The following is a 26951-nucleotide window of genomic DNA, read 5'->3' as shown; positions in this document are numbered from 1 at the left end:
TTTCTTTGAACACTGCTGCTTGCCTATTTTCCTTAACCACTACCACAGAATAGATGGGACTAATGTAACTAAGACAGACTTGCTCTCACAGAGCAACATCAAGGGGAATGAAAAGGAGTGTCTTTTATCTAAAGATACATCCTGTTTTATTTTCACTTTGTGAAGAACCTCTAATATACTGTACTACTAGAAATCATCAGTGAAGTTGGTGCTGCTGTCAAGGTGGGTCTTTTTGGTTTCCAGTGGACTAGAGACTCATTGCATTATACAGTATCTTCCATATCGGAAAGGAAGTTAAAGGTCCACGTTAGGTGTCACAGATGGGACAGCACAACAGCAGTATTACCCAGGCCAAGCTGTCACGAGAGCCAGTCCAGACTCCCGTGTAGTGTGTATTTAGGACCCTATGCAGACGGTAAAATCCTGAAGAGACAGGAGAAGGGCAACAGGGAAAGACGACAGGATCAGGATGGGATGACTGACGGGGGGGGGCGTGGTGCAGGCAAACAGGTCCAAAACAATCTGTAAGGGGAAACCAGGAAGCAGTCCAAAAGTCCATAGCCAGGAGATCCATCCAAAGAGAGACAGGAACGGGGAGGTGGAATCAGAAACACAGAAGTAAAATCATAACGGAGCCGGGATGCTCCAAGCCCCGGACCCAGATGGTCAGGACGCCGGGGAATAAGACCTGCCCTTGGGCTACCCACGAGCCCGGGGGATAGACAGGGCTTGTGGTGTCCATCTTCCAATGCTGAGCCCCGAAACCCGGAGACGCCAAACTTAGGTAGGGACTGGAAAATAGGAAACAGGTGCACGTAACGATGAAACTAAAATACAAAATGGTCGGAGCGCCCTCTAGAGGAGGGATGACGACCATGACACACGCTGCCTGCAAGAACAGACAAAGCATCATTCTTTTCCTGTGAGAAATGTCCTACCCCTAGCCATTCAACACCTAGGGTGAGACTGGATTGAGAATAGCCTTTCGAACACCACATGTATGCCCGTTTTGGCTTCTGAATTTCACAGCTGTAGGAGCAAACAAAGGCTCCTGTGAGAAATCCTATTTATTTTTGTATTTTCACTGGGAAACACTTAACCCGATAACAATTAAATATGTGATAGAAAAAAATAAAGTCAGCAAATGACAGGAAGCCATTCAGCCCATCTACAGTCGCTTATTTGGTTAAATTTGGGTTTCATGGAGAAGGTCTGCAAAACCTTCATTTTTAATCTTGGGTCTTGATAGCCCCCTTGATGATTTTTGCAATTGAAACCAGCATGCGATGCCAGAGACCACATGGGTGGTGGTGATTTGCACACTATAGGATAGAATGTATTTGGAACTGTTTAAAATGGCTAAAGTTTTCAGCTTTACTCAGGTGGTCTTATTTTTTTACTTGTCCCTGGAGAATTATTCTTGCTTCTGACCAATTGATTCATTTTCTCCAGTGTCTCTACATCTGACGGCTTTATCTGATGAATAACCAGGCTGAAATTTCCTCTCTAAATGTGTTCCAGCACCTGAATGCAAATGCTGAAGTTCGGTCAGAAGAAAGGAACAAACCTAATGCTTTATTTTTAGCTTTACATCTGGGAAGAGCTGTGTGAACCCCTTTTGCGGTTCAAAGGCACCTTATTATACTGTACTGATGTATATGATTGTCAAATCGGTTATTATTCATACCCAATTCTTTGTTTTGGGTATAAAGATGTCCATAAACTGTACGTTATTTATACTGTTTTTCAGTGCTATATAGTAAAAGGAATTTATATGTGCTTAAGATGCTGGAAAGCTTTGAACAAAGATTTTCTAGTAGTAAAGCAATACAATAATTTATTGAAAAAATAATTATTCTAATAGGTTTAGAGAAAAACAATGCTTTCTAACATTTCATATTTTTTCATATTCAACTGTGATGTTGCTTAATCTTTCTTAGTCTGTAATGAATCATGCTCTCTTACAAAGGTTGAAAACTCAAAACTGTGTGGGAAAGGAAGGGGACACATAGTGAGACACTGACAGAATACAGTAAGACATCTTCAGGACACTGAATATTCATTTCTTGACTTTTGACAGGGTGTCCCTCCACTTCATGCGGAGTCGCTTTTTCATGTGCCTTCTGAATGTCCACAGCCAAAAGACTGATTACTCAATACTATGCAACTTGAAATGTGGCCAGATGTGTAGCTGTCTCTAACATCCGTTTGGCTCTATAGTCTGACAAGGTCCAGAGGCAGCTCAGGATCAAACATCATGTCCTGCCTTTTAGACCTCTTAAATTTCCATGAGCAAGTCTGTATTTTTATAACTCTTAGCATATGTGGTTCCCTTCAGCGCGGGTTCCTTTGGTGACCCATCTGCCTTGATGGAAAATGGTAATTGTTCTGGCATAAAGTTGCAGTTTGAGCCACAGGGTGGTCACAAAGGCTGTTAGTAGGGGAGTGTATCCAATCTCCGCTCAGCGCATCGGGATACTTCAAGAGGAAAAGGTGTCCCTTTTCCCAAAGAGGATAAGTGGAATTCTAATTAGTAGTTCCAAAACCGGTGGGTGTAACAAAGGGAAAGTAATTGCTAATTCTGATTATTAAACATAATACAAGACTCAACTGTGATTATTGCACCACAAAAAATAGATGGTGGATGTATGTGAGGTATAATTAACTCCACATCCAAGTGTAGTTATAACATCCCATTACAACGGTATTAATGACCCTTTTTGTAAATGAATAGAAAAATATACTACTGTATGTAGTGCAGACAGCTGTAGCCTTTATTCCCTGGGATTTTGTGAGGAATGACCTACATTTCCTGCGCAAAGCTCTCTTTATCCGCACAGTCACAGTACCTTATGAATACAGACTAGTGGACTTGTATTAAGGCAGGAAGAAGGGGGTCTGGTTAAATTGCAAGGTAAATTGTGCTGGATTTAATTCCTCTGCACCCAATGAGTCATCTGGGTTTGACTCTCGCTGCTGAAATGATGCGTCTCTGTTGCAGTGCTGGCTGTAGGATAAGACACACAGGCACACTAGTTGACTGCGGCCCCAGATGCAAGAAGGACAGCGTTGTCTCTGCGATGCAGTCTTTAAACCCTACTGCATCTGGGAGTGGGCAGTGCCATTGCTCATGGCTGATTCAGAAGACCTAACGCTGTGACCTCTCAAAGCTCATTTCTTTTCCCACGTTTACATAAACAGCCTTGCCCACCACAGTCTCTCATATTATCACAGCATCAGCACCCTGAACCAGGGGAGCAACATGCTGTATGCATTTTCCTTAAAAGGTCGATATGAAGATATACAGTACATTTGTTTTAATACAGTCATAATAATGAGATACCTACATTCTATCTTCTGATATTCATTTGATGAGTGTTGTACAGAAGAATACATATACATGTAATACATTTTCTAAGTGAGTTTTTTTTTTGCTAAGTGCAAGTTTGAAAAGCAAGTCCAGAAACTGAATGACTGTTTTACAAATATTTTGGACTCCTTTACTAAAGAAATGGAAAGATATTGGATAGTATCTTTCTCAGAGGAATCAAATTGGAGGCAGGTCATTTCAGACTTCTGTTTATAAAAAATGGTCAGTGCAATTAGCTGCTTTAAGCAAAGTGGGAATGAGTTTCTTCTCTAATGCTCTCTCTGTTTCTTGGTGGCTTCATGACTCTAGTGGAAGGGTAGATTCTTGGGGTGGATGACACTCTCTCTGACACAGCAGTTCCATGCTCCATTATGACATGTAGATTTAGTCACAAGTCCTGTCCTGCTGGTGCTCCAGTCTTCAGTTTCTTGAGAGCTGGAGTGAAGAGCACAGCGCACCCCAGGGAGAAGGAGTACAGAGGGATTCAAGAGTGCCTCAGTTCTACACATTATAAGCCTGTGACACCAAAGGTAGCACCATTGACATTTCAAACGTTAAGGATTTTTAAATTCCATATTTTGTATTTTGTTTTAACAAGACTGGTGCTCATGGGAAGATGCATTTAGTGTTTCAAAGTCTTAAAAATTGTAATATCAAGCTTTCCGTGATTTGAAACTTTTCTTCTGGTGCTTATTTTCTGATAGTAGGAACAGAAGCAGCAGAAGTAGTTGGATCAGCAGTAGGAGTGATTCATTATGAAACTGCAGCTGTCTATTATTGATATGTAACACAATTCTAAACACAACCTTGGGTCTGGGAGTCCTAAGATAAGGCACTGCAAATTAAGAACAATGAGTTTCATCTTAAACAGGAATTCCTTGCTGCTTTTTGGTCTGGGGAGGCAGTTTTATTTTTGATGACACTTCCATTTGAGCTAGCTGTGAGAATCTGTTCAGCACATCCAGAACATGAGAAAATGTATCAGTTTATTTACTGAATGAGTGATAATGACTAGCGATGAGAGAGCTCTCCTAGAGGAGATTGTACCTCTCTGAATTGTCGCTGTCAAAATCCTGACTAATTCACTCTACATTTCACATCTAATATTCAGCAGGAGTTAAAGACAAAGGATGTTTCCATCATATGAAGAAAAGTACAATACGTCTCATAAGTATTGTTAATTTTTTTTTTCCCTGCAGTATTTATACAGTTGAGTCTGTAGCATTTTTTGCCTTAATAGAAGAGTGATTACTGATCATAGATTGGTATGGCAAAGCAGTAATTGTGCATTTGTCCTTATTCCTAAGCAGGTTTGGTATGGATCATTATGCTTTCTGATCTCCCAGTTTATTGTAAAGTTAACATACTGTACAGTATCACAGGAAAAACAAATATTTTTGTAAAAACTGAGCTACATATACTGAACAAAATGACATCTCTTATTATAACAGTGCTTCACATAACCTGGTACAGTATGTTATGATAAATAAAATAAAAGGAAGAATCATCACATTTGTTTGCAAAACGTTTGTGTTGAAATGTTTGTGTGCATGTATTCAGAGCACAGGTGGCCCCTAGTTGTTTGAAACAGTCATTAGAATTGTTTGATTTTGTAATAAATGCCCTTTTATTTAAAGGCTTCCTTAAATGGTTTTTGTTGCTCTGGAGATTATGAATTAGAGATGAATTAGCAACTCATTGATTTGTTCATAGCTAGGAATTCAGACAACACTGTAGAGTGAGACTGATGATTCAGTTTATCTTGTGGTTTATGCATTATACTGTAGCTGTAAGGTACTTGAGTTTTAATTACTGGTTGGCTATTGCCAATGATGAGATGATAATACACATGAAAAGAGGTATAGGAATTTGCAGAGTGAAATGCAAAACAATGCTTATGTATGTGGACTTCAAAACTTCTAAAAAATGTGGATTCTCCTTCTCTTTAAATGTTTTATAATGTGTGTATTTTCTTCTAAAAATGTTCTTCTTTTTAGAAAGCTGTTGTTTTCTTCAAATAATTGACTGTACTATGCAGTACATTTGGTGGGTCAAGTTCATTATGTGGCATTGTGTGTTTGTTCATTTACATTTGTGTACAGCTTTTCAGTTTTATTATCATTTTTGTCTGGAAGCAGTAATATACAGTATAGTGTATTTGTATATGTCAAACGCAGTGATACATTCAGTACAAGAAAACTTACAAGACTTACAATTACAAGAGACTGTAACTTCCTTATAACTCTTCCATGTTCTTTCTGTAGTTTCTCAGTCTCTCCCGCTTCTTTAAATAGCTTGTTTAACAATAATGCACCTTTCCCTTCCACCTTTGTGCAACACTCGGCAAAATATCACTCCTTTCTCTACCTCCTGAGTCTGCCGAACTCATGTACGTCTGCTCTAAAAGATCTACATCTCGTCTTTATGTTTCGTTCCTTTTATCCCTGTTAAACATGCAAACCTCCTTTCTCTTCTTAATGAAAAGAAATAAACACTTTCCTCCTCTGCCTTTTGAGATTCTTCTGCTCTCATGTAATACAATTCTTAATAAGCACCGTGACTGTGCTTGTGACAGTGCCCTTTTGTTGCTGCAATATTTTTGGGTTATTGCAGTTTATTTTAAGATGGAACTCTGCTCTATTATCTGTTATTGTGAAAGTATGTCAATGCCTCGTGATACTGCCCTATCGTGATGTAGGGAAACAGTGCTGCTTTAAGCCAGTGACAAAAAAGGAACAGGCTGAGTAATAGAGAATGATCTAAAGAAAAGTGTTTTGTGACTTTAGTGCTGACAAGAGTTTATTGGAAGCCGGGAGTGCTGACTTTAAATATGAGGTATGTATTCTCTAATAAAGCCGTCACTGCTGTAATGTGCGAGTGAACTATCAAAACAGCAGCAGCCTCTGAGTCACTGCAGCTTCAAATCCTCCAAGGAGGCAGGCAGGTACTGAGTTCCTTAACTTTCTTTCCCTTTGTTAGTTGTGGGGAATTAGGGCTTTAAGAAAACGGGAAGCAGATATTGAGAAATGTCATGCTACAGCTTCAGCTTCCTTGGGTAGGCTTCTCCGGGCATAGTTGTTTGTGCTCTTACCTCACAGCTGTTCCTTTCTGACGGGGATGAGATTTGCATATTCTCCCCAAGTCTGCATGGATTTTCTCCAGCAGCTGTTTCCTCTCACCTCCTAAAGCCATTTCTTCATTTTCTCTTCACCTCACACTGGACTGGCGTTCTGTCCAGGCACTAGTCCTGCATTGAATGCAAGATAGGCTTTGGGTCATTTTGATTAACCACGAAGTGCTCGAGTGCCGTTGTGACATAACAGCTCTAAACCCTAAATGACGGTATTCATTAAACCAAGAAACTGGTTTGTGTTGTCCATCTGAAAAACTGGGGGGCTAGATTGGGATTAATGAATCAGAGCATTGATTGGAATTTCTCAGGTGATGGCTCACGTACAGTAACTCAGTGCTGTGACTGGAGGGGGTCCCTTGGGGTTTTTCAAGGTTTGTCCTTAGCTTGTTCTACAACAGCACCTCCTGTTCCTTGCCAGTATCGGCGATCTACTATAGCGCTGTTCTTGATGGGAGCTGCATCAGTCCTCCTGCAGATGCCCTGCGTCTGCATTTAGTACTGCAGTCTCTTAGTGTGAGAAAGAACTGAGTTGCTTGACAATTTCACATTTCAGAAATAAGAATTTTATTGTACTTCATGTCTCCTGTTCTCATTCGGAGGAGGAAACAGACTAATAAATATAGTGGAGATGATTGTGACTCACCCCTTTTTAGTTTAGTTTTCTAGTGGTTGTTTAATAACCTTGCAGAGAAGTTGGTTTTGTGACTGAGAAATTAAATCCAAATATTTACGTATGATTTTACTAAACAAGCAGCTGTTAAGATTATCTATCTTCCCTCCTGGTAAATATGATAAATAACTGTTGGATGTTAAAGAATTTATCAGTCCTTTCCTCTAATACCAACCAAAGGGAGAAATTAGACAGCTTGGTCCTTTGAGGAAAACATCTTGTTTAGGCTATGTACTTTTTTCTAGATTGAAAACTGGAATAAAAAAGACCTAGAAAATTGAAGTAAATCCCATAAAATAACAATGATAGGCAAAGTCCAGGAGGATTAACAGTAGCTCCACTAATGAAGTCTTTGAAGGTGAAAAGGTGAGAGATTCTGACATTGCTTATCCAACACATGGAGAGATAGTGCACTGTTCTATTTTGCAACTCAAACCATTACACTTATTCTCCTAAGAGGAATTTTTCATTACTTTGGCGGGGATCTGGTATATAGTGCTTGTAGTTGGTTGGATTTGTTTGACAGTTAAGGAATTTTTATTGAGGCTGCTCTGCACTACTGCATTACCTCAATCTTAATCTCAGGTCTCCTAATGTCTTCAGCTGTAGCATGTGAATCCCTTGCTATAAGATTCCTCTGCCGCATAGTAGTCTAAACCCATGCTGTCAGTAGGTTTAAAGGTTGAAAATTCAGTCCTGCTTTCTAATAAAGGGAGGAAGAATGTTTATACAAAGTATTTTCAGACAAATTGACATACTAATGTGTTAGTGTGTAGTTTCAGTATAGCATTTCTGCATCAGTAGTATAAATACCAGCCTTTTGCTTAGAGAGTATATGACAGGATCTGCATGATACACAAAACCAAGCTTCTAGATGCTGCAGTGTTTGTCTCTGTGCAGTTAACTGCGTGCATATTGCCGTTCAGTGTCAAGGAAGACTACAGTGTGTACTGTTCATCATTTAGATGGTGTTCCTTGTGCCGCTGTGTCAACTTCGTAAATAAAAAGGCTCTCTTCCCTTGTGACTCTGTAGCTAACATAATGTTTTAACAAACCATTTGCAGAATTCCAATTCACACAAAACAAGCAGAGATGATGTAGAAAATACCAGAGAGAGTTTGACAGCTCTGGTAGTGTTAACAGTTTGTCACCCAGCTGTGTAAAGAAAGAATTAAACTAAATTTCCTAAGAATCAAGGGGAGCTATTTACATACTGTAGGAGTCAGCAGATGTTTTTCTAGTAATATCTTTCCTTGAGGGCATCCTCCTTCAGAAATAAAACCACTTGCATAATAGTTGTAGATTTCTACAGTCCCAGATTCCAATGGCTAAAGAGAAAGTAGACCAATCTGACATGAAAAAAGCTTGGTAAGAAAAACATGATATTCCATTTGTTCAAGCAGGGGATACTGCAAAAGTGCTAACAAATCGAATACGCCTACCTCTTTATAGGAGACCTTTATATGGGAAGATAATCAGGCATTGAGGCTCTGTTCTGTCAGCAGTTCCTCAGTCTGGGGAGTGAGGAAGATGATGTCATCAGCTAGACTGCATATTAGAGTCATGAGGCTTCTGTGCTAAATGAAAGATCTGTGTGATAACAGGGTGTTTCAGGTTATGGTTCAGAACTTACACTGCATCTTCAAACGTCGAGGTAAATATAATAATACAACATCCTGGGTTCCATTAGACTGAGGACCTGATCTGGAAGCTTAAATACTGGACCCACAAAACTGAACTGTTGGAACTTGACTTAGATCTGCTTCATAAAGATAAAATACTATTTACTGTATTTTTCTTACTTTTGAATATTTCTGTTGCTGCAGTGTTATGACATCACAACAGAAACAGCGTTTGCACTTTCAAAAGTTACGTCTTGAGATGGTTTTATTTTGGATTTAAGTAGGTCTTGAGAACACTTGTACAGTAATATAATCTGGATTTTGTAAAAGCCAGCACTAGTAAAATACCCGTTACTTGTTTGAACCAGTTGTGGTAAAGTTAAGAGCTTATAGTTCTTATAAGTGGTTTAACTACTAAAAAATGCCTCAAAAGATGAAAGTTGGAAAAAAGGAAGTGTTTTAAAGGGCATGTCTTAAGAATTTGCTGATGTAATTCCTGTGACCTTAACAAAACAGCTAACATGATTCTCTGTTTTTTTTTCTGTTTACTATGTTGGTTTAGATCTCTTTCCCAATCGATTCACCCGCACTAAAAAAAGAGGAAGTTTGTGCTATGCTGAATGATAACCTTTTCAAATTAGAGGCTCCAGCTGTTATTTACAGAATCACATGATCATTTATAGAACACAACATATCTGCACTGTCTGCTCTTGGAGTGTGGGGTGTGGACAGATTCTTTTCCAAAGCTTTGTGCTGGGAAGGGTCGGTGCTGTGTAATGGTGGGAGAGCTTTGCATTTATCACACTCTCTGAAGTTGACACTCCTCAAAAGTCTTATCCAGCAGAGCCTGTCAGTTAATTTGGTCCTTTAAAACTGTTTTCACAAGTCTTCAACATCTTTAACACACAATGTATTTTTTTTACAGATAGAACAATTGATCACTGATTCGATTTGGCTAAATCTTTAATCATTCTGTCTTTTTATAATTTTACTGTCTGTGAAGTATTACGTGTGATTTATCAATCAGTCCTAAAGAGGTTTAATTAAATAATCGTGAATTGAGCCAGTCACTCTGTAGACTATGGTGTTTTTCAGTACATACAGTTTTCTTAGTTTTCTATCACAACTAAAAGCATTAGTCCAATTGCTTGCAGTGTTGGACCAAATGTGAGTTTGTCGAAAAAATTCCATCCCTTTATAGACAATCAAACACCCTGCTGTGTAATTTTCAGCTCTCTACAAAAAGTGTACTATTTGTCTTACTATTTTAGTTCACATTGGTATCTGTTTCAGCATAATAAATTGAGGAGATTTTGTTTCTTAGTACCAGCTGGTGAGATGTTTAGGTTATTAGAGTCCTGATACCGCAGAATGCATTCCATTACTATGTTAACCATGTCCTCTTAATAAAGACCAAGGAATAATAAAGACAAAGGAAATTAGAAGCTAAGCCCTATATACTAAGTGACTTCTTCATAGCATGTAAATCCACAATTTCTTTTGTTTACTGGTTTCCAGCAAAAAAGCTTTACTTACACCCTAGAGTTGAAAGAGTGCTAGTGACGTCTTTTGCTGTTAAATTTACAGTAGTGTGTTGCTTTTTTTTCCCCTTTTTACAACCAACTCTAGGGCCTTAGATGTCAGACAAAGCAGTTCCTTTTTTTATTCTCTCTCCCCTTACTGAAGAGAGTGCTTCACTTTCGCACTCAGATAAGCAGAAAGCACTTGGGATTGAAGACACCCCATTAAAAGAGGAGCTTTCACTCAAGAAGAGAGAAACGTGTGTGCCTCTGGTAATGACCTCGGCTTTGTGTGTTTTCCTCTTTGCGTCAGAAGAAGTCAGAGTGCCTGTTAAGTTTGGAAGCCTATTCGGGAGAGCAGAAGAGACGCGTGTGCCAGTGTCTGAAGGAGAACATCGCCAAGCAGCTTCAGCACAGAGAAACACCTGCCGCAGGGGAAAAGGTAAGACACCACTTCTGTCTTCCTTGGGGCTCTGAGGTGAGAACGTGCCGATTACTGTCCTTAGCGTCAGGGGCACTTTGAGCCCCGAGAGTTCTGCATCTGAAGGTACCTCAGATGTTTTGGGTTTCAAGATGCCTTCTCAATTATGCCACTTATCACCAAGGTTCAGTCCTGCCTTTCACAAAATGCTCTGCTGTATTATTATTTACCGCTGGTTTAAATAAGATGAACTAGACATATATTTCCTGATCATCGTCTCATGTGTCCTCAGGCAGATATTTGGTATTATATCCCTAAAATCAAGAATCCCAGGGCTGTTTGTGCTTCATCGTGAATAATGTGACATGAATTAGGTGGATGGGGATCACTGTTTCATACAGAAGTAATCCTTTATAAGATCTTTCGTGATCTTTTTTTAAAGATTTGAATGTCGGCTCTCGCTTGATGTACACAACACACGAAATTAATTATAGTACAACATTACTTGCAAATCTTGTTAAACACAGACAGGTGGCTTCAGGAATTGCTAGAACTGCTAAAGTTTTGCCTCCAGGTGATTAATCCCAGCACTAGCATGTTTGTTGCTTTCTTGCAGTTAAATGGGCACTTGGCTGTATTTTTCAGCCTTGTATATGCTTTCACTTGTATTTGTTATGCAGCTTTGAAGCGGTTTCCAACTCTGAAGCTCTGTTACAGATGCTGTCCTCCAATTCTCAAACTGTTGCACTAAAAGATGTAGGTTATAAACTTGATTTATACCTCTGAATCTCAACTTGTAATGCTGGTCCTTTCATCAGCTGTGGCCTGCAGTACTCAACTGAAGTATGTTTTTCTGTCCCTAAGTGTTTAAAAGCCCTGTGGTCTTATATTACGCAGGGATGAAAATAGCTTCTCTTCTTTTCACATGATCCCAGCTCAGACAGTGCCTTAATTGAATGATACCACAACTCTTGAGAAATACATAGCCTACCTGATCACACATAAATGCATTTGTAAGGTTCTGTCTTTCAAAGCATGATCAATTAGAGTTTTCTTTGCTTTTTTGCACTCGAAAGTTTAGACCCACAGCAGGCCTTATACCCAAGTACCGTATCAAGGTGCTTTCTCTTTCTTTTTTCTCAGACTAACCTTTGTACGAGGATAAAATGTGAAAACTCTGTACTGCGGAGCTGAGATTTGACCCATTTAAAAATGAAAGGGAAAGCTGGGAGTATTTACAGTATCATTGTGAAGTCGGTGTCCTTAACTGTTTAATAACCTGAAGCAAAATTAACACAAAACCACTAAATGCAGAAAGTTCTGAGTATAAATGCGATGAGAAGCTGATGCATGTGACAAGAGTGTTCTAATAAAATCTTCAGGATTAACATGATTTCAGATGATAGTTTTATTTTTCACTTACAAGACAGAGCAATGTTATTCAGTGCTGCTTCCTAGGTGGTCCTTAATGCTCTTTGAGCATCACTAATATCAGTTTTCCTAAAGGGGAGGCTGCTGAATTCAGAGCTTTAACTACTGCATTACTTTTAGTAGTCTGTTGCGTGTGCTGTCCCACCACTGGGTGGGCTTAAGTATTGTTTACCTGAAGATGTATATTTGGCCAAACCTTCAGGATAAGTCCTGATTTACAGTACTCTGCACTGCTGAGGAAAAATAATGTGTCCTGTTGTGAAGGCATAAGACATCTCACTCCAGTTCCCCTTGAGTACTTCCTCTTATCATCTCCCCAGTGTCCTGGTATAAATGCCAAAGAATCAAGGATGTAACTTTTTGCTCTTTATAGTTTCCACTGCTAACTTGGAGATCTGCTGTTAATTAGATGACTCATCTGTTTATAAGTCTCTCCTAATGATAAGGAAGTCTCCAAAGCTTTTTTTTTTAACTGACTGTCTAAATCTTGCTGTGAACTTTGAAAGATGTTTTTTTTCTTTTAATACTGCGCAGGAGTTCTATAAATTACAAGGGGTTTTCCATGGTAACTTGATGTTTGATTTTGCAATGTCTCCCAAACGCAGTTGCAAATGTTAAGTGCTTTCTCCCAAGATGTAGCTGTGTGTAATAAATTGTAAGTAGATGGAACAAGAATAGTCTTTTAGGGGGAAATAAAAGAGCTTTAAGCTGTTAGGAGGAAGCTTACTAAGAAAACACAGAGTTACTTGGCTGGCATTTAATTCATGAATGATTGTGTTTGAAGCGACCTTAGCTGAGTTCAGCATGCAGCTTTGGCTGTGTGGACTATAACCTAAATCCAAATGTCACCAAGCAAACTTTCCCCCCCAAAAAAGGCTAGGCAATAGATACTACTGTAGACGAAAAGACCCTTTGACCTTCAAATGTTCATATTGTAGGAACAACCTGGACCTCTTTTTCTACTGTATCAATGCCTTTCCTAACGAGGTTCAACGAGGTTGACCTGCATGTTGTCGATAGAGTTCTTGCACGCTGGTGTAAGTTACAAATAGTCAGCGTTGTCATCTGTTCTCGCTTGATTTATTCTTACTTATTTCTGAGACGCAAACACCTCTCAGCTCAGCTTCTGAATCGGAGATCTGGAATCCCTTTATTGTGCGTTCGTTTTTCTTTTTCACCGCGATGTCAAAAACAGTTGCGATTTTACAAACCATGTAGAGTTTGCCTGTGGAGCCGCAATTTAAAATTCTAATTGCAACCGGATTTTTGTTAAGTGCAGGAAATGGGATGTTGTGTCTGTAGAGACTGAGGCTGGAGCACTGAGATTAGAGACACTTACAGTACATTTCACAGTTTATTCTGTCAGAATTCTACTGACAGTTTGAAGTCGGAAGCACTATAAACAGAATATTTTTTACTTTTATTAATTCATTCTAATAAGAAACAAGTATGGAAAACATTTGACTCTCTCTGTAGTCCATGAAACCAGAACAATATTTGCTGGTTTCTGCATCAAGTCCTCTCAGTGTATTAACAGAGGCAAATAAAGTTAAACTATCCTTTTCTAATGGCAGGACACATAAATCACACAGATTTACTCACAAAGCCCACAGTCATCACCTGGTCCTCAGTTAGTTGGTATTTGTACTCTGTAGTTATGTAGTTCCAGTAATGCCTACTGTTCACTGCATTTAATGATACAGTATACAGTATATGGAATCCATTCAGTGGGTCGTTTATTATGTATTTAAACATCAAGTTTACTATTACCTAATTTTAATTATTATGGGTATAATGTTCCAATACAACCAAACAGTGTTCAACAGTATGGCACAGAGAAAAGCCAGTTCTCCGGGAGAACTTAAAAAATTAAACGGAATATGAAACAAGAAGGAATTAAAGCCACAGCTATAGAAACAAAACACCCAACACATTGAGAACATTTTTAATAATTGTGACTGCTACTGTATATATATATGTAAAAAAACACAGCTCATGGCTTACAATGGTATCAAAATCCTGTTTTGAGAATATTTAACATCTTTATTACTAAGAATGTTAGCTGTAATACAGTTGTCAGGAGTCATACTGCAACAATGAGCAACGAGTGTCACCTGATAGAGTTCATTACTGTGTAACTGTATTGTGAAAGTGATCTCGCATTAGCCAGAAGAAATCCGAAACAAATTAGCTTCTGTGCACATTGGCCAGAGGCTTTGTCTAAGCATTGCTAAAGTTTTTTTAATACAGCACTACGGGCAGTGTGCTCTGTGCTGAAATACATCTACGTAAGCTGTTACATATAGTAGCTTGTGTGCCAATGTTTAGTTTAAAGATCATAACTAAATGCTGATAAAAATGACCTTTCATTAATTAACTGTTGTATTGATACAGACCCCTAGGTCAGAGTGGCCTGATTAATCACCTTACTGGCTCTGATTTATGTTTTGCAGAGTAGCTTTAAAATAGAATTTCTAAAACGCAAGGAGTGTTTTATTTGGTCAGGACTGAAGGTATTTTTTGTGCAACGTTTCTAGATCCAAACTTGAGTAAATGGTAATGTCAAATTTTGATTTCTGTTTGTATGAGACAGAGAGTCTTTTAGAAACAAGCAAATGATTTCCAAGCCAAACTATTTAGTATTAGATTTAGTATTCATTACATTACAAGGGTTACCTGTGTAAACCTGTTCTGCCAGTTATTTTCAAATGCTGTTTTTATTTTGGCAATATTTGCAAACCCAACTAGAATGATGAGTAAGTTTTCCATTCAACTCTAATAAATCACATCAGTGATTGTCACTCTTCTACACTTTATCTGTTTGTTGTGCACTTCAGTTCTTTTCAGCAGGTGCTTTAAACAGTTGTTCAGAGATCAACAGAGTGAAACAAACTATCTATGAGGTGATGCAGTTTTTACATTGAGATGATATGGAAATTGGAGACATACAATAATTATGTTTTTGGTACAGTAAATCTAGTAGTCGCTTAAAATGACAACATTAATTGTTTTAGAATTACTATAATCCACTTCTGTTGAAGGAATGTTTGGATGCAGATGCAAACATTGTAGAATTGGCTAACTGTATCCATTGGTTATTTCTCGAGAACTGAGTCTGATTAGGATGAACTAGGATGAACGATCATTGAACTTCAAGCTACCCTTCACCAATACAAGGCTTTATCTTAAATAAAGTGAATAATCTTGTTTCAGATAAAGGGTCAGTAGCTACAGTGCCTTGAGAACATACAATAAACATCCTTACAGCGATGTCCCAAACAAGAAATGTATACACAATTTTGAACCAAATTTTTTTATTGATTAATTTTTTATCAAAACTGGAATACTGAAACTGAAAGCTTTAATAGGTGAAACATCAACAAAAACTACAAAGACAAAGCAAATAGTAAAATACAGACAGCTTTATGTGCCGCAGAGTTATGCAGTAGTCGTGAAACGCTGTAGAGGTGCTGTACCACAGTGTTAAACCTTATACTGTAGTTCTGCTTAAAGTTAGAAAGTAATTTTCACATTCCAAATTATACCTTCCACGCTGGTTAAGTTAGTGGTTTACTGACATGCTTGTAATTAAACTTAGAGCTCATTTTCCACACACATTTAAGCACATTTAAGCACATGTATCCAAAATATGCTAACAACAATTTAAGCTTGCTTGATGTACATGATGGATCTTATTCACTAAAAGCCATTTCCATTAATATTGCCTGGAGAAGCAACCCTGTGTGCAAATATTAAATAGTTTGTCCTGTATTGGCTAAGCTAATGAACATAATTAATGCAAGGTAAATGAGCAATTTACATGCTGCTGTTACATGGAAAACAGCACAGTGTTTAGAGACAGCAAGGGTACATAAGGACACTTGAAGGTAGCACAATGTAGGTGCTTAACCAGAAATAGCACTCTAACATCCTTTCTTTAGTGAGGACTTGTGATATTGTCATTTATGCTTTCTCAATGCTTGTATGATCAGTAAAAATCCTGCAACTTCCTGAAAAATACAGTATAATTAGGGCTTCTATTTTAACCAATAAACAGTATACCAAGAAAACTATACTAACGCAAAACACAAAAGACACCAGATAAGGGTGTACACCTTACCTTGCCTTTGTCTTTTTTACACAGATGTATTACAGACAACTACCTCCAAACTGTATTTCTATATTAACAGCATTGCTAAAATATTGTAGTATTGCGAATGTTTTTAAACCCACTCCGATATTGTCCACTCTGAGTTGACCTAAATGCATTACTTCCTGATCAGAACATCATGTGGAGCTACGTAACATTAGAAAAATACAAAAGTCAAGTATTTGTCCATAAGATAAGAGGGCACGCTGTATGGGCAATCTAGCCCTCCGAGACTCAAAAAAAAAAGTTTCTTCACCTTTTCAATGTAGGACATTCGCATACAGTATTTGCTTCTTCTGTGGTGGATTTATTCCACAGCAGGAATATCTTTTGCAGAATATGGTGACCAAAATGGTACATTTTATTCAACATGAAGCACTATTAGTGTGTTATACAGTTTTAACAGTATTTTAACATTTAGTTCTACTGTTTTAATGACATATCCTAACATTTGTTTGCTTTTACAATTTTGTCCTCAAATAATTGCACAGATATTAACGATGTGTCTTCATAAATATGAATAGAGCCTCATAGCACAGTGTTTCTACTTTGTACTTATTTTATTCTAAATTTGTATTTAGTTTGTTTTTATTGCCTGCAAGCAAAACCCTGCACATATCTACATTCTTGTGATTTTCCAGATGTTTGCCCAGTCTTGAATCTAATCTAAAAATTCATTAATTGCATTTGCATTTTCTACAGTGTTTGCCATTCCTTTTGTATCATCAGCATATTTGCCTGTTACTAGCTGTGCAGAGTCTAGATCATTGATATGGTACATTTTCTAAATTAGAAAGAACTGTGGTCCCTTGTGGTACTCCACTAATTACCCAATGTACAGTAAGCATTTGCTCCTTACTGTATCTATTTTATCTATATTAGTCAGTTCTCAATCCAGACATTTTCCTGACTACCTATTGTCTGCACTGGTAAGCAAGGTGTTTAGGCAAGACCTACCTTTTTCAAATCCATATGGACAATTTCCTAGTACTGTATCTAGGTTTCACAAGGGTGATCCTCTAATCTAGTTCTAATTATTTTAATAGACATACAACTATCTAGTAAGTCTATTTTCTTGTGTGTAATAGATTTAAGGCTTATTGATTTAAAATAATTTGGTCTGAGGCACTATTTTTAAGGATGGACACTATATTAGCAATTTTCCAGTCTTTTGGTAGTACACCTATCTTGAGAAGCTCGTGGACGAGTTGCATTAATGGTTTATGAATTACATCTCTTGCTTCTGGAAGTACAATTGATATATTACCAGCAGGGATACCATCAGATATGGATCCAAAATTGATATTTATGAATCTTGAGTGCTTTTAGTGCCCACTTACTATATACTAAAACTGTTTTATACAGAATGTTATCCTTTCGCTGTCTGTTATTAACTTTTATAACATTTGTGAACATAACATTTATGAACACCTCAGTGGAATACTGATTTAGTACATCAGCCATTTCCATTTCATTGTTTAGATGTTTCTCATTATTGTCCCAGATATATTTCATACCTACTGTAACATTATATTTGTTGTTGTAATATTAAAACAACTTATTTTACACTACATTCCAATATTCCTTTCAATTTCTCTCTTGGCCTTTAAAAAAATATTTTCTTGTGCTTTCAATTCATTCTACAAATCAATTGAATGAAAATCTTGGTCTGTATATTAACTATATGGCAATAGGATTCTAGGAGGACAGTTGTGATGTATTTAGAAAACACAAGAAAACTTGCTTAGATTACTTGTCTTTGAACAGCAACAATAGATACATACTGTACCACATTATGAAGTATATTTAAATTTTAATAAGTTTTTGATCAAGTTTCTCAAAAAGATTAACTCTCAAACTTCAGTCAATAGGTGTTAAAGTTACTACATGTCTTTAGTATCTACAGTATGAAAAGCTTTCTGTATTTTTGACACTTATGGATACAGGGAGACAGTCTCTCAGTGTGTTTGTCAGTATTAATGTTTTACAGCTTTGAGAATAGTTCCATTAGTTTTCAGAGTTTAGGTGTGACTAGCCTAACAATTTATTCTAGGATTGAAGTTCCAGGTTTCTTTTCTGCTTATGCGCCCTGCTCTAATTTTTCAGATTTAACGAGATAGAAGCTAGCACTGCAGAATTCAAAATTTCCTGGTCTAATGGGAAAGTAGTCTCACTGTCGAGGACCTGCCCTGGTTAATTGAATTGTCGGTAGTGTTGTCAGCACAGGTCCCATGAGAAAAGCCACACTGACAAATGTTGCACCAATAATGAATTCTGTGGTTTCTGTCAACGCTAGACAAGCAGCTGTCTCCCACCTATTAAGAAAAAAAGCAAAGGAGGCTTATGTACCTATAAAAAAACAATCAATAACAGTTTACAGATAAAGGGATAATTTTTTATGAGCTATTGCTGTAGCAGTAAAAGTTGAGCTGCAAAGCAACACATATAGTGGGAAGTTTAAGACCAGAGTTGGAACTACATGATTAAAATAGTTAATCAGTAATTGCAAAAAGGGGAAGAGGATAGAGAAATTGACTGAAAAGACTTCCACGACATATTCTGTGCAGATGAATGATGTATAATAAAACATGTCTGTCATACATTAGCCACCACGCATTTAAATAGTCCTTTGAGATGGTAATTGGGAAGTAAAATGCTGAGTGTAACTGTAGATGGTATTGATAATATTTATGAGATATTCCTACCGATCTGCTCTCTGTGTGTTTTTTAAAATAGTCTTGAGGCTGCACTCCAGATGGGCATTGATTATGATGTGCAGGCACACAGTTAATGAATGCAAGCAACCCAAAGCCACAGACAAAATTAAAATGAAAAAGAACAATCTTTATATTGATCAAGGATATAAAATGGAACTGATGCATTTCCTCACTTTGATGTTCTGTTTTTAAATTGTCAAAACCTTTTAACGGTTTACACCGTCTTTTATTTACCTATGGGCTAGTTTTCTAGGATGCACAGAATTAATGTACAATGTATCTGATGCACAATGGTATATTGAAGCAGATCCTTGGGAAACAGTGGTTGAAAAGGTGAAGATAAATGATTGATATTGGTAGCGATTCTGCTGCTTCAATTTGTGAACTCAGGGACTGAGATTATTTTTTTTATAACATTTTAGTTTAGGTACTCCAAATAATACTTAAATATCAATAAGCTATTCACACCCAGAAGAGCATTAAAAAGCAAATCCACTACACTACAGAAGTCGTAGACATTTTGCTTTATTCTTCTCATTTGACTCAGGTTTTCCTGAACTACTGTTCTGTGATGATCATCTGAAATGTTGCTCATCTGTTGTTAAGACAACAGCCCTGATTGCAGTGCAAAACATAACCTTTTAGCTTTATAAATATAGAGAAAAAAGTAATGTTAGTGAAAATAAACATTTTACAATGAGTCAGTTTGATTTACAGTATTAGTAAATGCGATGGATAAGCCACAGTAATACTTCTTATCAGCTACTCATTGAATATCTTAAGGTGTGAGTGGAAATTCTGCTCAATGTGAATTAAATTGTGGTTGGCTTAATTAAATGAATGGGTGTTTTCAATAGCAGTCAAATATATTATATATATACAGTATATAATAGTATAGAATACTAGTTAAGGCTTTGAGTAATTTTTGATGCCCATAGCAGACATATATACATACTGTATAAACATTTGATCTGATTTTGCCTAAAATGTCTAAGATGTTTGAACTGCCTTGCAAAAGTATTTACCCCCCTTCCAATGATCTTCAATATTTACTGAATTACAAATGATATATACACATAATTTTACACATTTTAGAGTAAACACACCTATGTGGGTGAAAGACGTTAAATATCTACAAAATTACAAAAAAAAAAATCCAAACTAAAAAAAGATGCTGATTGTACAGTATAAGAATTCATCTTTTGGTCTCACATTCCACTTTTTTTTATAAGTTAAGAAGTTATACATTTTTATAATAATAAAGATGGTTATGTTGACAAATCATTTAAAACTTCTAAACAATGTGGGGAATAAATAAAAAGCAAACCAAATGTTAGGATATATCGTCAGAAGCTTAGAATCTAAATCGAGAGATGTCATGAAGTCAAATAGTTTGATCTGCTAGTAAGACTGGTAGACTATTGTCTACAATTTTGGTCACTAGAAAGATATTGTTGCTCTGGAATAATTCCAGATAAGAGCAACCAGATACAGTCCAGAGTTTAAAGGAATGCCCTACTCTGACAGGCAGAAGGAACTGAACCTTTTCAGTCTTGAACAGCAAACAGTATGAGGGGACCTGATCCAAGTATTCAAAATTCACAATGGCATCAACAAACTCCCATCAAATTTCTTCAGAATTAACAGTGAAATGCAAAACAAGAGGACACAAGTAGAAACTACAGGAATGTACATTTAAAACTGGGATTACTAGACACTTCTTCACCCAAATAATTATTTTAGTGGAGTCTGGAACAAGCTTCCCAGCTATCCTATCCTTAGTTCCTTGGATCAATTAGCTGCTAACTACCAAATGAGATTGATGGAGCAAACTACCTTCTCTCATTTGGAACTGTTCATATGCTTTTACATTCTTCTGAGTTATCCTGATGATCGAGACCTGTACCCATATACTGTATCTCACCATGTGTAGGTACTGTATCATACACATCACCATTCTTCCTAATAAATCAAGGAGTGCCTGATACATTGCATCAAATTTCTGGTAAGCTTTCTAGCTTTGCAGGACCAAAACAGTGATACCGTTTCATACTATAAATTACAGACCAAATTTATTATTAAATAACCAAATGAAACTGAAGGAAGTCCTTTTTAAGTTAATTGTCTGACATACATGTGACCTGTTTCTTCAGTATATTTATATATTCATTCTCAACCCCCCTGTGTGGAGTGTTATGAAACCAATCGCTCTTGGTCACAAAGTTGAGAGTTGTTCATCATTACAGAAGGTTGGTTTTCCTAATTCCTCTGTCCAGCTTCTAAAGGAACTGTGACCTCTCTCACACGCCTTTCTCTGAGGCCTTGACAGACTGTAAGCCTCTGTGAACAGAAATTGAACAGGTCTGTAACCAGAGATTCCTCCCTGACCTGATAAAACTGTTTGCAACCTTTAGCCAGACTGTCAGCTAATTCACAATCTCCACAACAAAGTTAGCTTTATTTCATTTGCTGTTGTATTTTTATTAAAATTTGTCAGAGTTGGCCAAGTTCAGGAGAACATGTTCTGACCACTATAACCTCTACAGTTTGGCTCTGTGACCAAACACTGACATTTACAATAACTGAACACTAATGTTTTTCTAAGTCTCGGTTGTACTAACTTTAGAACTGCTCTACATAAGTATCTACGGCAATATCCATGACATTTTGTTTTTTTAATTCTAGATGGTCTAGTGTCATGTAGAGAATGTGATCCTGCTTTACTTCTTGTGCTTTCTGGATAGACTCTGGATTGCCGTTACCCTTACTAGGAATAAGGGGTGTTCTGATGATGGATGGATGGATAAATAACTCTGACGTCAAAGACCTGTAAACACAAATGATGGAAAATGTTCAGCTTTCTGAAAATAGCCCCTAATAGTTTCAGACTATATTCTGACAATTCACTCCTTCATTCTCGGTTAGGGTAATTGAATTTATATTACAGCTAAAACTGCATAGTACTCATTATTTGACTGTACTGAACAAGCGTCCCATTCCGCTGTCAGCCCCTGAGGTCCAGAAGCCAGAGCTGAGGGAGATAATCTTGTGGCCTGTTAGCAGTCTTTCAGTTTTGACCTCTGTCCTCCATCCTTCAAGACACTCTTCTTTCTTTCACAGTCTGGGATTGCTCATCCCTCATTTCGGCTCTCAGCCATCCCTCACTACCTTACTGCCAGTGCTTTGATGGTTAGTGGCCCATAGCCCTCATGTTTTCAGGCAATAAACAAGCTGGAAACATTGCTCCCTGGTGACTCACCCTGTCTGTGGTCCATCCACCCAGTTTTCTCGTTATCACGGAATTATTCATTTGTGTGCAAACAAAACTGTTATGAGTGATGTCGATTTTTAGGCACTTTTCCCCGCAGACATCACCCCTTCTAGATTCTGATTCAGAGCGTTGCTTTAATGGCTGCCCTGCAGCAGAGCTACCCCTGAAAAGTACCACCATTTCACCTTCTTTCTCTTCTTCAATCAATTATTTTTGTTGCTTTCTCAGCTGTCTGGCTGCTTTGAATTTGACCAGAATTCTCATGGGAAAATAGAAATGTACCATTTTTATTTCATTAAATATCAGCGAAGCGTGTGAATCCAAAATTACTATGCGCAACACTGTTGGGGCTTAAAACTGAAACATCAAAAGCCAGACGACTAACAAACTTTCATTCTTAAATAATAATTTAATAGCTTTTTCCAAGAAACTGCCTGGATGAGATCCTCAGTTTACGTAGCTACAAAAAACACATGCATTATCCAGGCTGAATGGCCCTTTCTTGTTTGTAAACATTCATAGATCCTTGTGAACTTAGTTTACAGGAAGAGGGCTAAATTGATATCAGTCTCATACTGTATTAGTATCACAGAACCCTGTGCAAAAGACATCACCAGCTACATTTATTTTGATTAGTGCTCCTGTCCCTCCTCCAGAAACACACCAGTGTGGAGTGCAAAAGTCTCCAGGCTTCATGTCTGAGGATATATTTAACCCCTTTAAAATCTTTGCAGCTCAGGGTGAACTACCTCTTTACGGTCAACGTGATAGACTGGGTAGCTCAACGTACTGTAGCGACGTAATTTAAATCATCTGGAAGTGGGTTTCCAATCCCAAGGACAGAGTTAAAAGCCAACATTGATCTGCTGCTAAGAATGCTAAGGAAATTCAAATTTCAAAACAGCTCTTTCTTTGCCTGAACTGATTTTGCTTTGTCAGGGCTGTCACTTTGAAGCTGTAAAAATTGAAAATGCTGGCAAGCGCTGAGCACCACAGTTCTGTCAGTTGTAGACGCTCAGAATAATCTCATAATCCCAGACTGCTGAGCCAGTCCTATTTCCCTTTCTCTCGAGTATGAAAAGTCTTACTCAGTAGTAATTCCTGAACAGTTTTCCTTTCTTTATTGCACCGGTGACATTACACACACGTCTTGATTTTACTGTGACATAACTCAGTATTTGACGTGCGTGGTGAGGGGGTGATGAGTTAAGTAACTATTTCCAGCTTGATTAATGGCCCCCCAATGTCTATATAAATCTTGGAACTTCTTAACTGGCAGTCCACAATAATGTTTAGCCAGATTTAAAACCTGTTATGCGCCAGCTGTACATCTGCATTATTATAAAATTCAGTTTGCTCTGCAGAAGTGAAAAGTATTCTTAGAGACCTACTGTGGCAACAACATGGTACATTTTTTTATTAACAAAACTTGCAGTGACAAACTCTAGTTTTACATCCCCTTCAGTGCAGGTCCTTCCTCATCACAGTGAAATATTCCTTGAAGATGCACGCAATTTAGCTGAATTCAGACATATTTAAAATGATACTATTATGTATACTGATCTGTCTCATTGTGTATTACACATTTGAATAGCACTGGGTTCTCATGTCTGTTTTTGTTCCAGCACACATTGGAGAAGCTCATATATTTCTATAGCTTCTGGAAGGAGATTCTGCCTCTGTTGGCCTCTGGTTCCCAGAGAAAAATGGAAAGCTTATTTCCTCTTGCCGTTATGACAGCACGTTTGATCTTCTTTATATCCAGAATTCATCAGTGCAATCTGATTAATCATTTTATATTTAGCTCTTGCATGTTAAATCTATGACGTTTAGGCTCTGTGGAACTGTACTTCCCTTTTCAACTATGTTATGATGTTCCCCTTGATACAGCGTGTATATTTCAGCTGCCAGATTGATTTATTTCCCATTTATCCTGCTCGATATTTTTACGATAAGACTGCTAATACAAAAATAATATGTTTTAAGAAGATGCTTCTTGTGCTCATTTTTCAAGCTAGTTCCAATCATCATCATGAAAGGGCTTTCAAAAGATGTTAGTGAACTCTTTATGAACTTTGTTACTATAAAAAGCTCTTCTAGCAACTGTTTTGGATCATTACTGTGATTCTCTTGAAAGGGAGCACTTGTACCATAATTCTCACAGAGGTGTGCTTTTGTGGAACGTTTACAAGCCCTTTGATAAATGGACCCCTTCTCTGAAAGGGAAAAGAACAGAAAGTCTGTTTTCCATTCCAGGTGGGCCCTGGGGCTTGTGTCCTACTTTGTGGGGTACACTTGAAGGGGCAGGGTAACAGGGTTATATACAGGTTGTATACAGTACATCAGTTCCAATGTGAGGGGGATAGTGCAGAAAGCACACACCCCAACAGAATCACAACCGAACCCATGGCACCTGTGGCTGATTAAAGCTAGGACAGTAGTGCCAGAATTGAAGTTTGACCAGAGGCAAGTAAAGGTATTAAAATGCTTTCACTGGCAACAGGCACAGATGATGTATAATACCTTTTTCCATCAAATTTTGTCAGAACTGATGGGATGATCTTGTTTTTTAACTGAGTTACCATTACCTCCTGTACAACAGTGATCCTATTGCTTCTTGCATCTTTTTAGGTTAAATGACATCTTTCATTTATTTATTTTCTTTCCTGTTTTTCTTAATGCTATCACATGAGTGAGAAGGTTTGAAGATCGATGGCTTTACTCCACTATCTTCATCTAAGCTGCTCTGCTTTGCACCTGATGAACCTAATCTGCTGACCTTTGCAAGCTGTTGAAGCCGGGATGACAGTGCTTAGAATGGGCTACATCATCATGGCTGGTCACAACGCTGTCAGAGTCAATCTGGCAAGAATTGGTCTCCTGGACTGGTGAAGCTTCCAATGGGTCCACATTCAAGATGGACTAATGGTGGTCTAGAACATGACACAGACAGAGTGGATATACACAGCTCATCCAGACACATAGCTTATTTAGTCTTGGATGGTTTGTACCAGGTGAAGATGCAGTCTGCCACTAGCATACTGTAAAAGCAATCATTCCTTTGTGCGTTGAGTTGTTTTCCTGTGAACATCCAGAATGAGTTATTTTGATTATCAACTCATTGATCATTGCAGCCAGCTTGAGTCATTGAAAATACATTGCATCAGACCCAGTGACAAAAACCCTTGTAGATTACTTTTTACAAAGACAAAATGTAGAGGCCCCAGTTTTTTAGGGTTTTTTAGGGTTAGCCATGATTGGTAAATTAAAAGGCTTAAGTAAACCTGTTTAGTCAGAAACAAGAGATTAGCCAATTTGTTTCAGGTAGGTACAGTAGCCGCGTCAGCATGCGTAGTCTGCAAAGGACCAAGTAATAGGGTTATTCCATGCTGAAAAGAGATGGAAGAGAGAAAACATAACGTTTCGGCTGTGAAGCCTTCTTCAGGTGTGGCACCTGAAGAAGGCTTCACAGCCGAAACGTTATGTTTTCTCTCTTCTCTTTTAAGCATGGAATAAACCTTTTACTTGGTCCTCCGCCAAATTATGCTGAAGAAAGCTGTTCTAGGAATTTTAGGAATTTTAAATCTAGGAATTTTAAATGCTATCTCAGTTTCACAACTGACAGCTATGCATAATTTTCCAATTAGGTAAATGTGTATTAAATGAAAGTGGAATAAGGCATTGACTATCGTAATTGGCACTAATTAATTATTTGCTATTAGCAGCAGTAATTATTTTCACTACACAGTGCTGTAACACAACACTTGAAAAAGTAGAAAATGAGTCCCTTTGTTCATTTCTGTTCTAATGAAATTTTGCTGGAGTTATTTGGGAGATACACAGCTGCAAAGAAAAGATTTTAAACCTTCACTAAAGTGAGGATGGAACAGAATGTGTGCAACTTTTCCTGTGTAAAAAATATCCTTGTCAGGTGGTTTGTCTTTTATATTTCTTACATTGTTTTTTGTTCTGTGAAACTCTTTGCTTCTATTCGTACATTTTAATAACTTAGATGTTTCATTTTCTGCTTCACTTGCCCTCCTTGCCTCCACTGCTACATTCTACAAGTTCCTTTTTGAAAAATTGATGTCTCATAAAGAACAACAAACACACAGAAGGGCTGCGTTCCAACCAGGCATTTTATTCACCCCAGCTCTTTCAAAGATGATATGTTCATCAGGGAAGTGAACAGATCTTTGCTGTTGCTTTGCACCTGATGGACCTAATCTGCTGTCCTGTCTTCAATACTGTGAAGACAGGACAGTTTCCTGTTACCTACAGGAAACAGGAAAGAGCACCAAACTGTCTGGCCATGAACTAGAGAGAAATCTGTTATGATGTAAAGTATATTCAACATGGCTGGCAGGGTCTTTTTCGGTAATGGAAAGAGATCGCAACGCACACCCGAACACAATGAAGCTGATCGCTCAATAGATTATGCAGCAAAATGAAAGCCAAAGTTAGAAATTCCATTCTCTAGATTTGAATTGCAATATTTTTTTACTAAAAGCATGATTAATTTCCTTTTTGTAACACAGCTGACTTGATGTGCCGTCCAAATGACTAGGCAGAGCTTTGAAAAAACATTCACTTAATTACAAACCCTGTACTGTGGACAATAAACACAACAATCTGTCATTAGGATC

At 37.7% G+C, this 26951-nt stretch overlaps 1 protein-coding gene across 1 annotated transcript in view; it reads left to right on the top strand.

Moving 5' to 3' along the window:
• The window catches only part of LOC102686985 (regulator of G-protein signaling 3-like), a 183414-nt gene extending 157705 nt beyond the window's left edge, over positions 1-25709 (top strand). The window contains exons 20-21 of the mRNA XM_069183310.1: positions 10629-10757; positions 24999-25709. Of these exons, the coding sequence (XP_069039411.1) occupies positions 10629-10757; positions 24999-25001 (132 nt within the window). The 3' untranslated portion in view covers positions 25002-25709. The remainder of the gene's footprint in view (positions 1-10628; positions 10758-24998) is intronic.
• The last annotated feature ends 1242 nt before the right edge of the window (positions 25710-26951 follow it).

The sequence above is a fragment of the Lepisosteus oculatus genome, chromosome 24, assembly GCF_040954835.1.
Source record: "Lepisosteus oculatus isolate fLepOcu1 chromosome 24, fLepOcu1.hap2, whole genome shotgun sequence".
In the NCBI taxonomy this organism is placed as follows: domain Eukaryota; kingdom Metazoa; phylum Chordata; class Actinopteri; order Semionotiformes; family Lepisosteidae; genus Lepisosteus; species Lepisosteus oculatus.
This window is presented reverse-complemented; position numbering and strand designations above follow the sequence as displayed.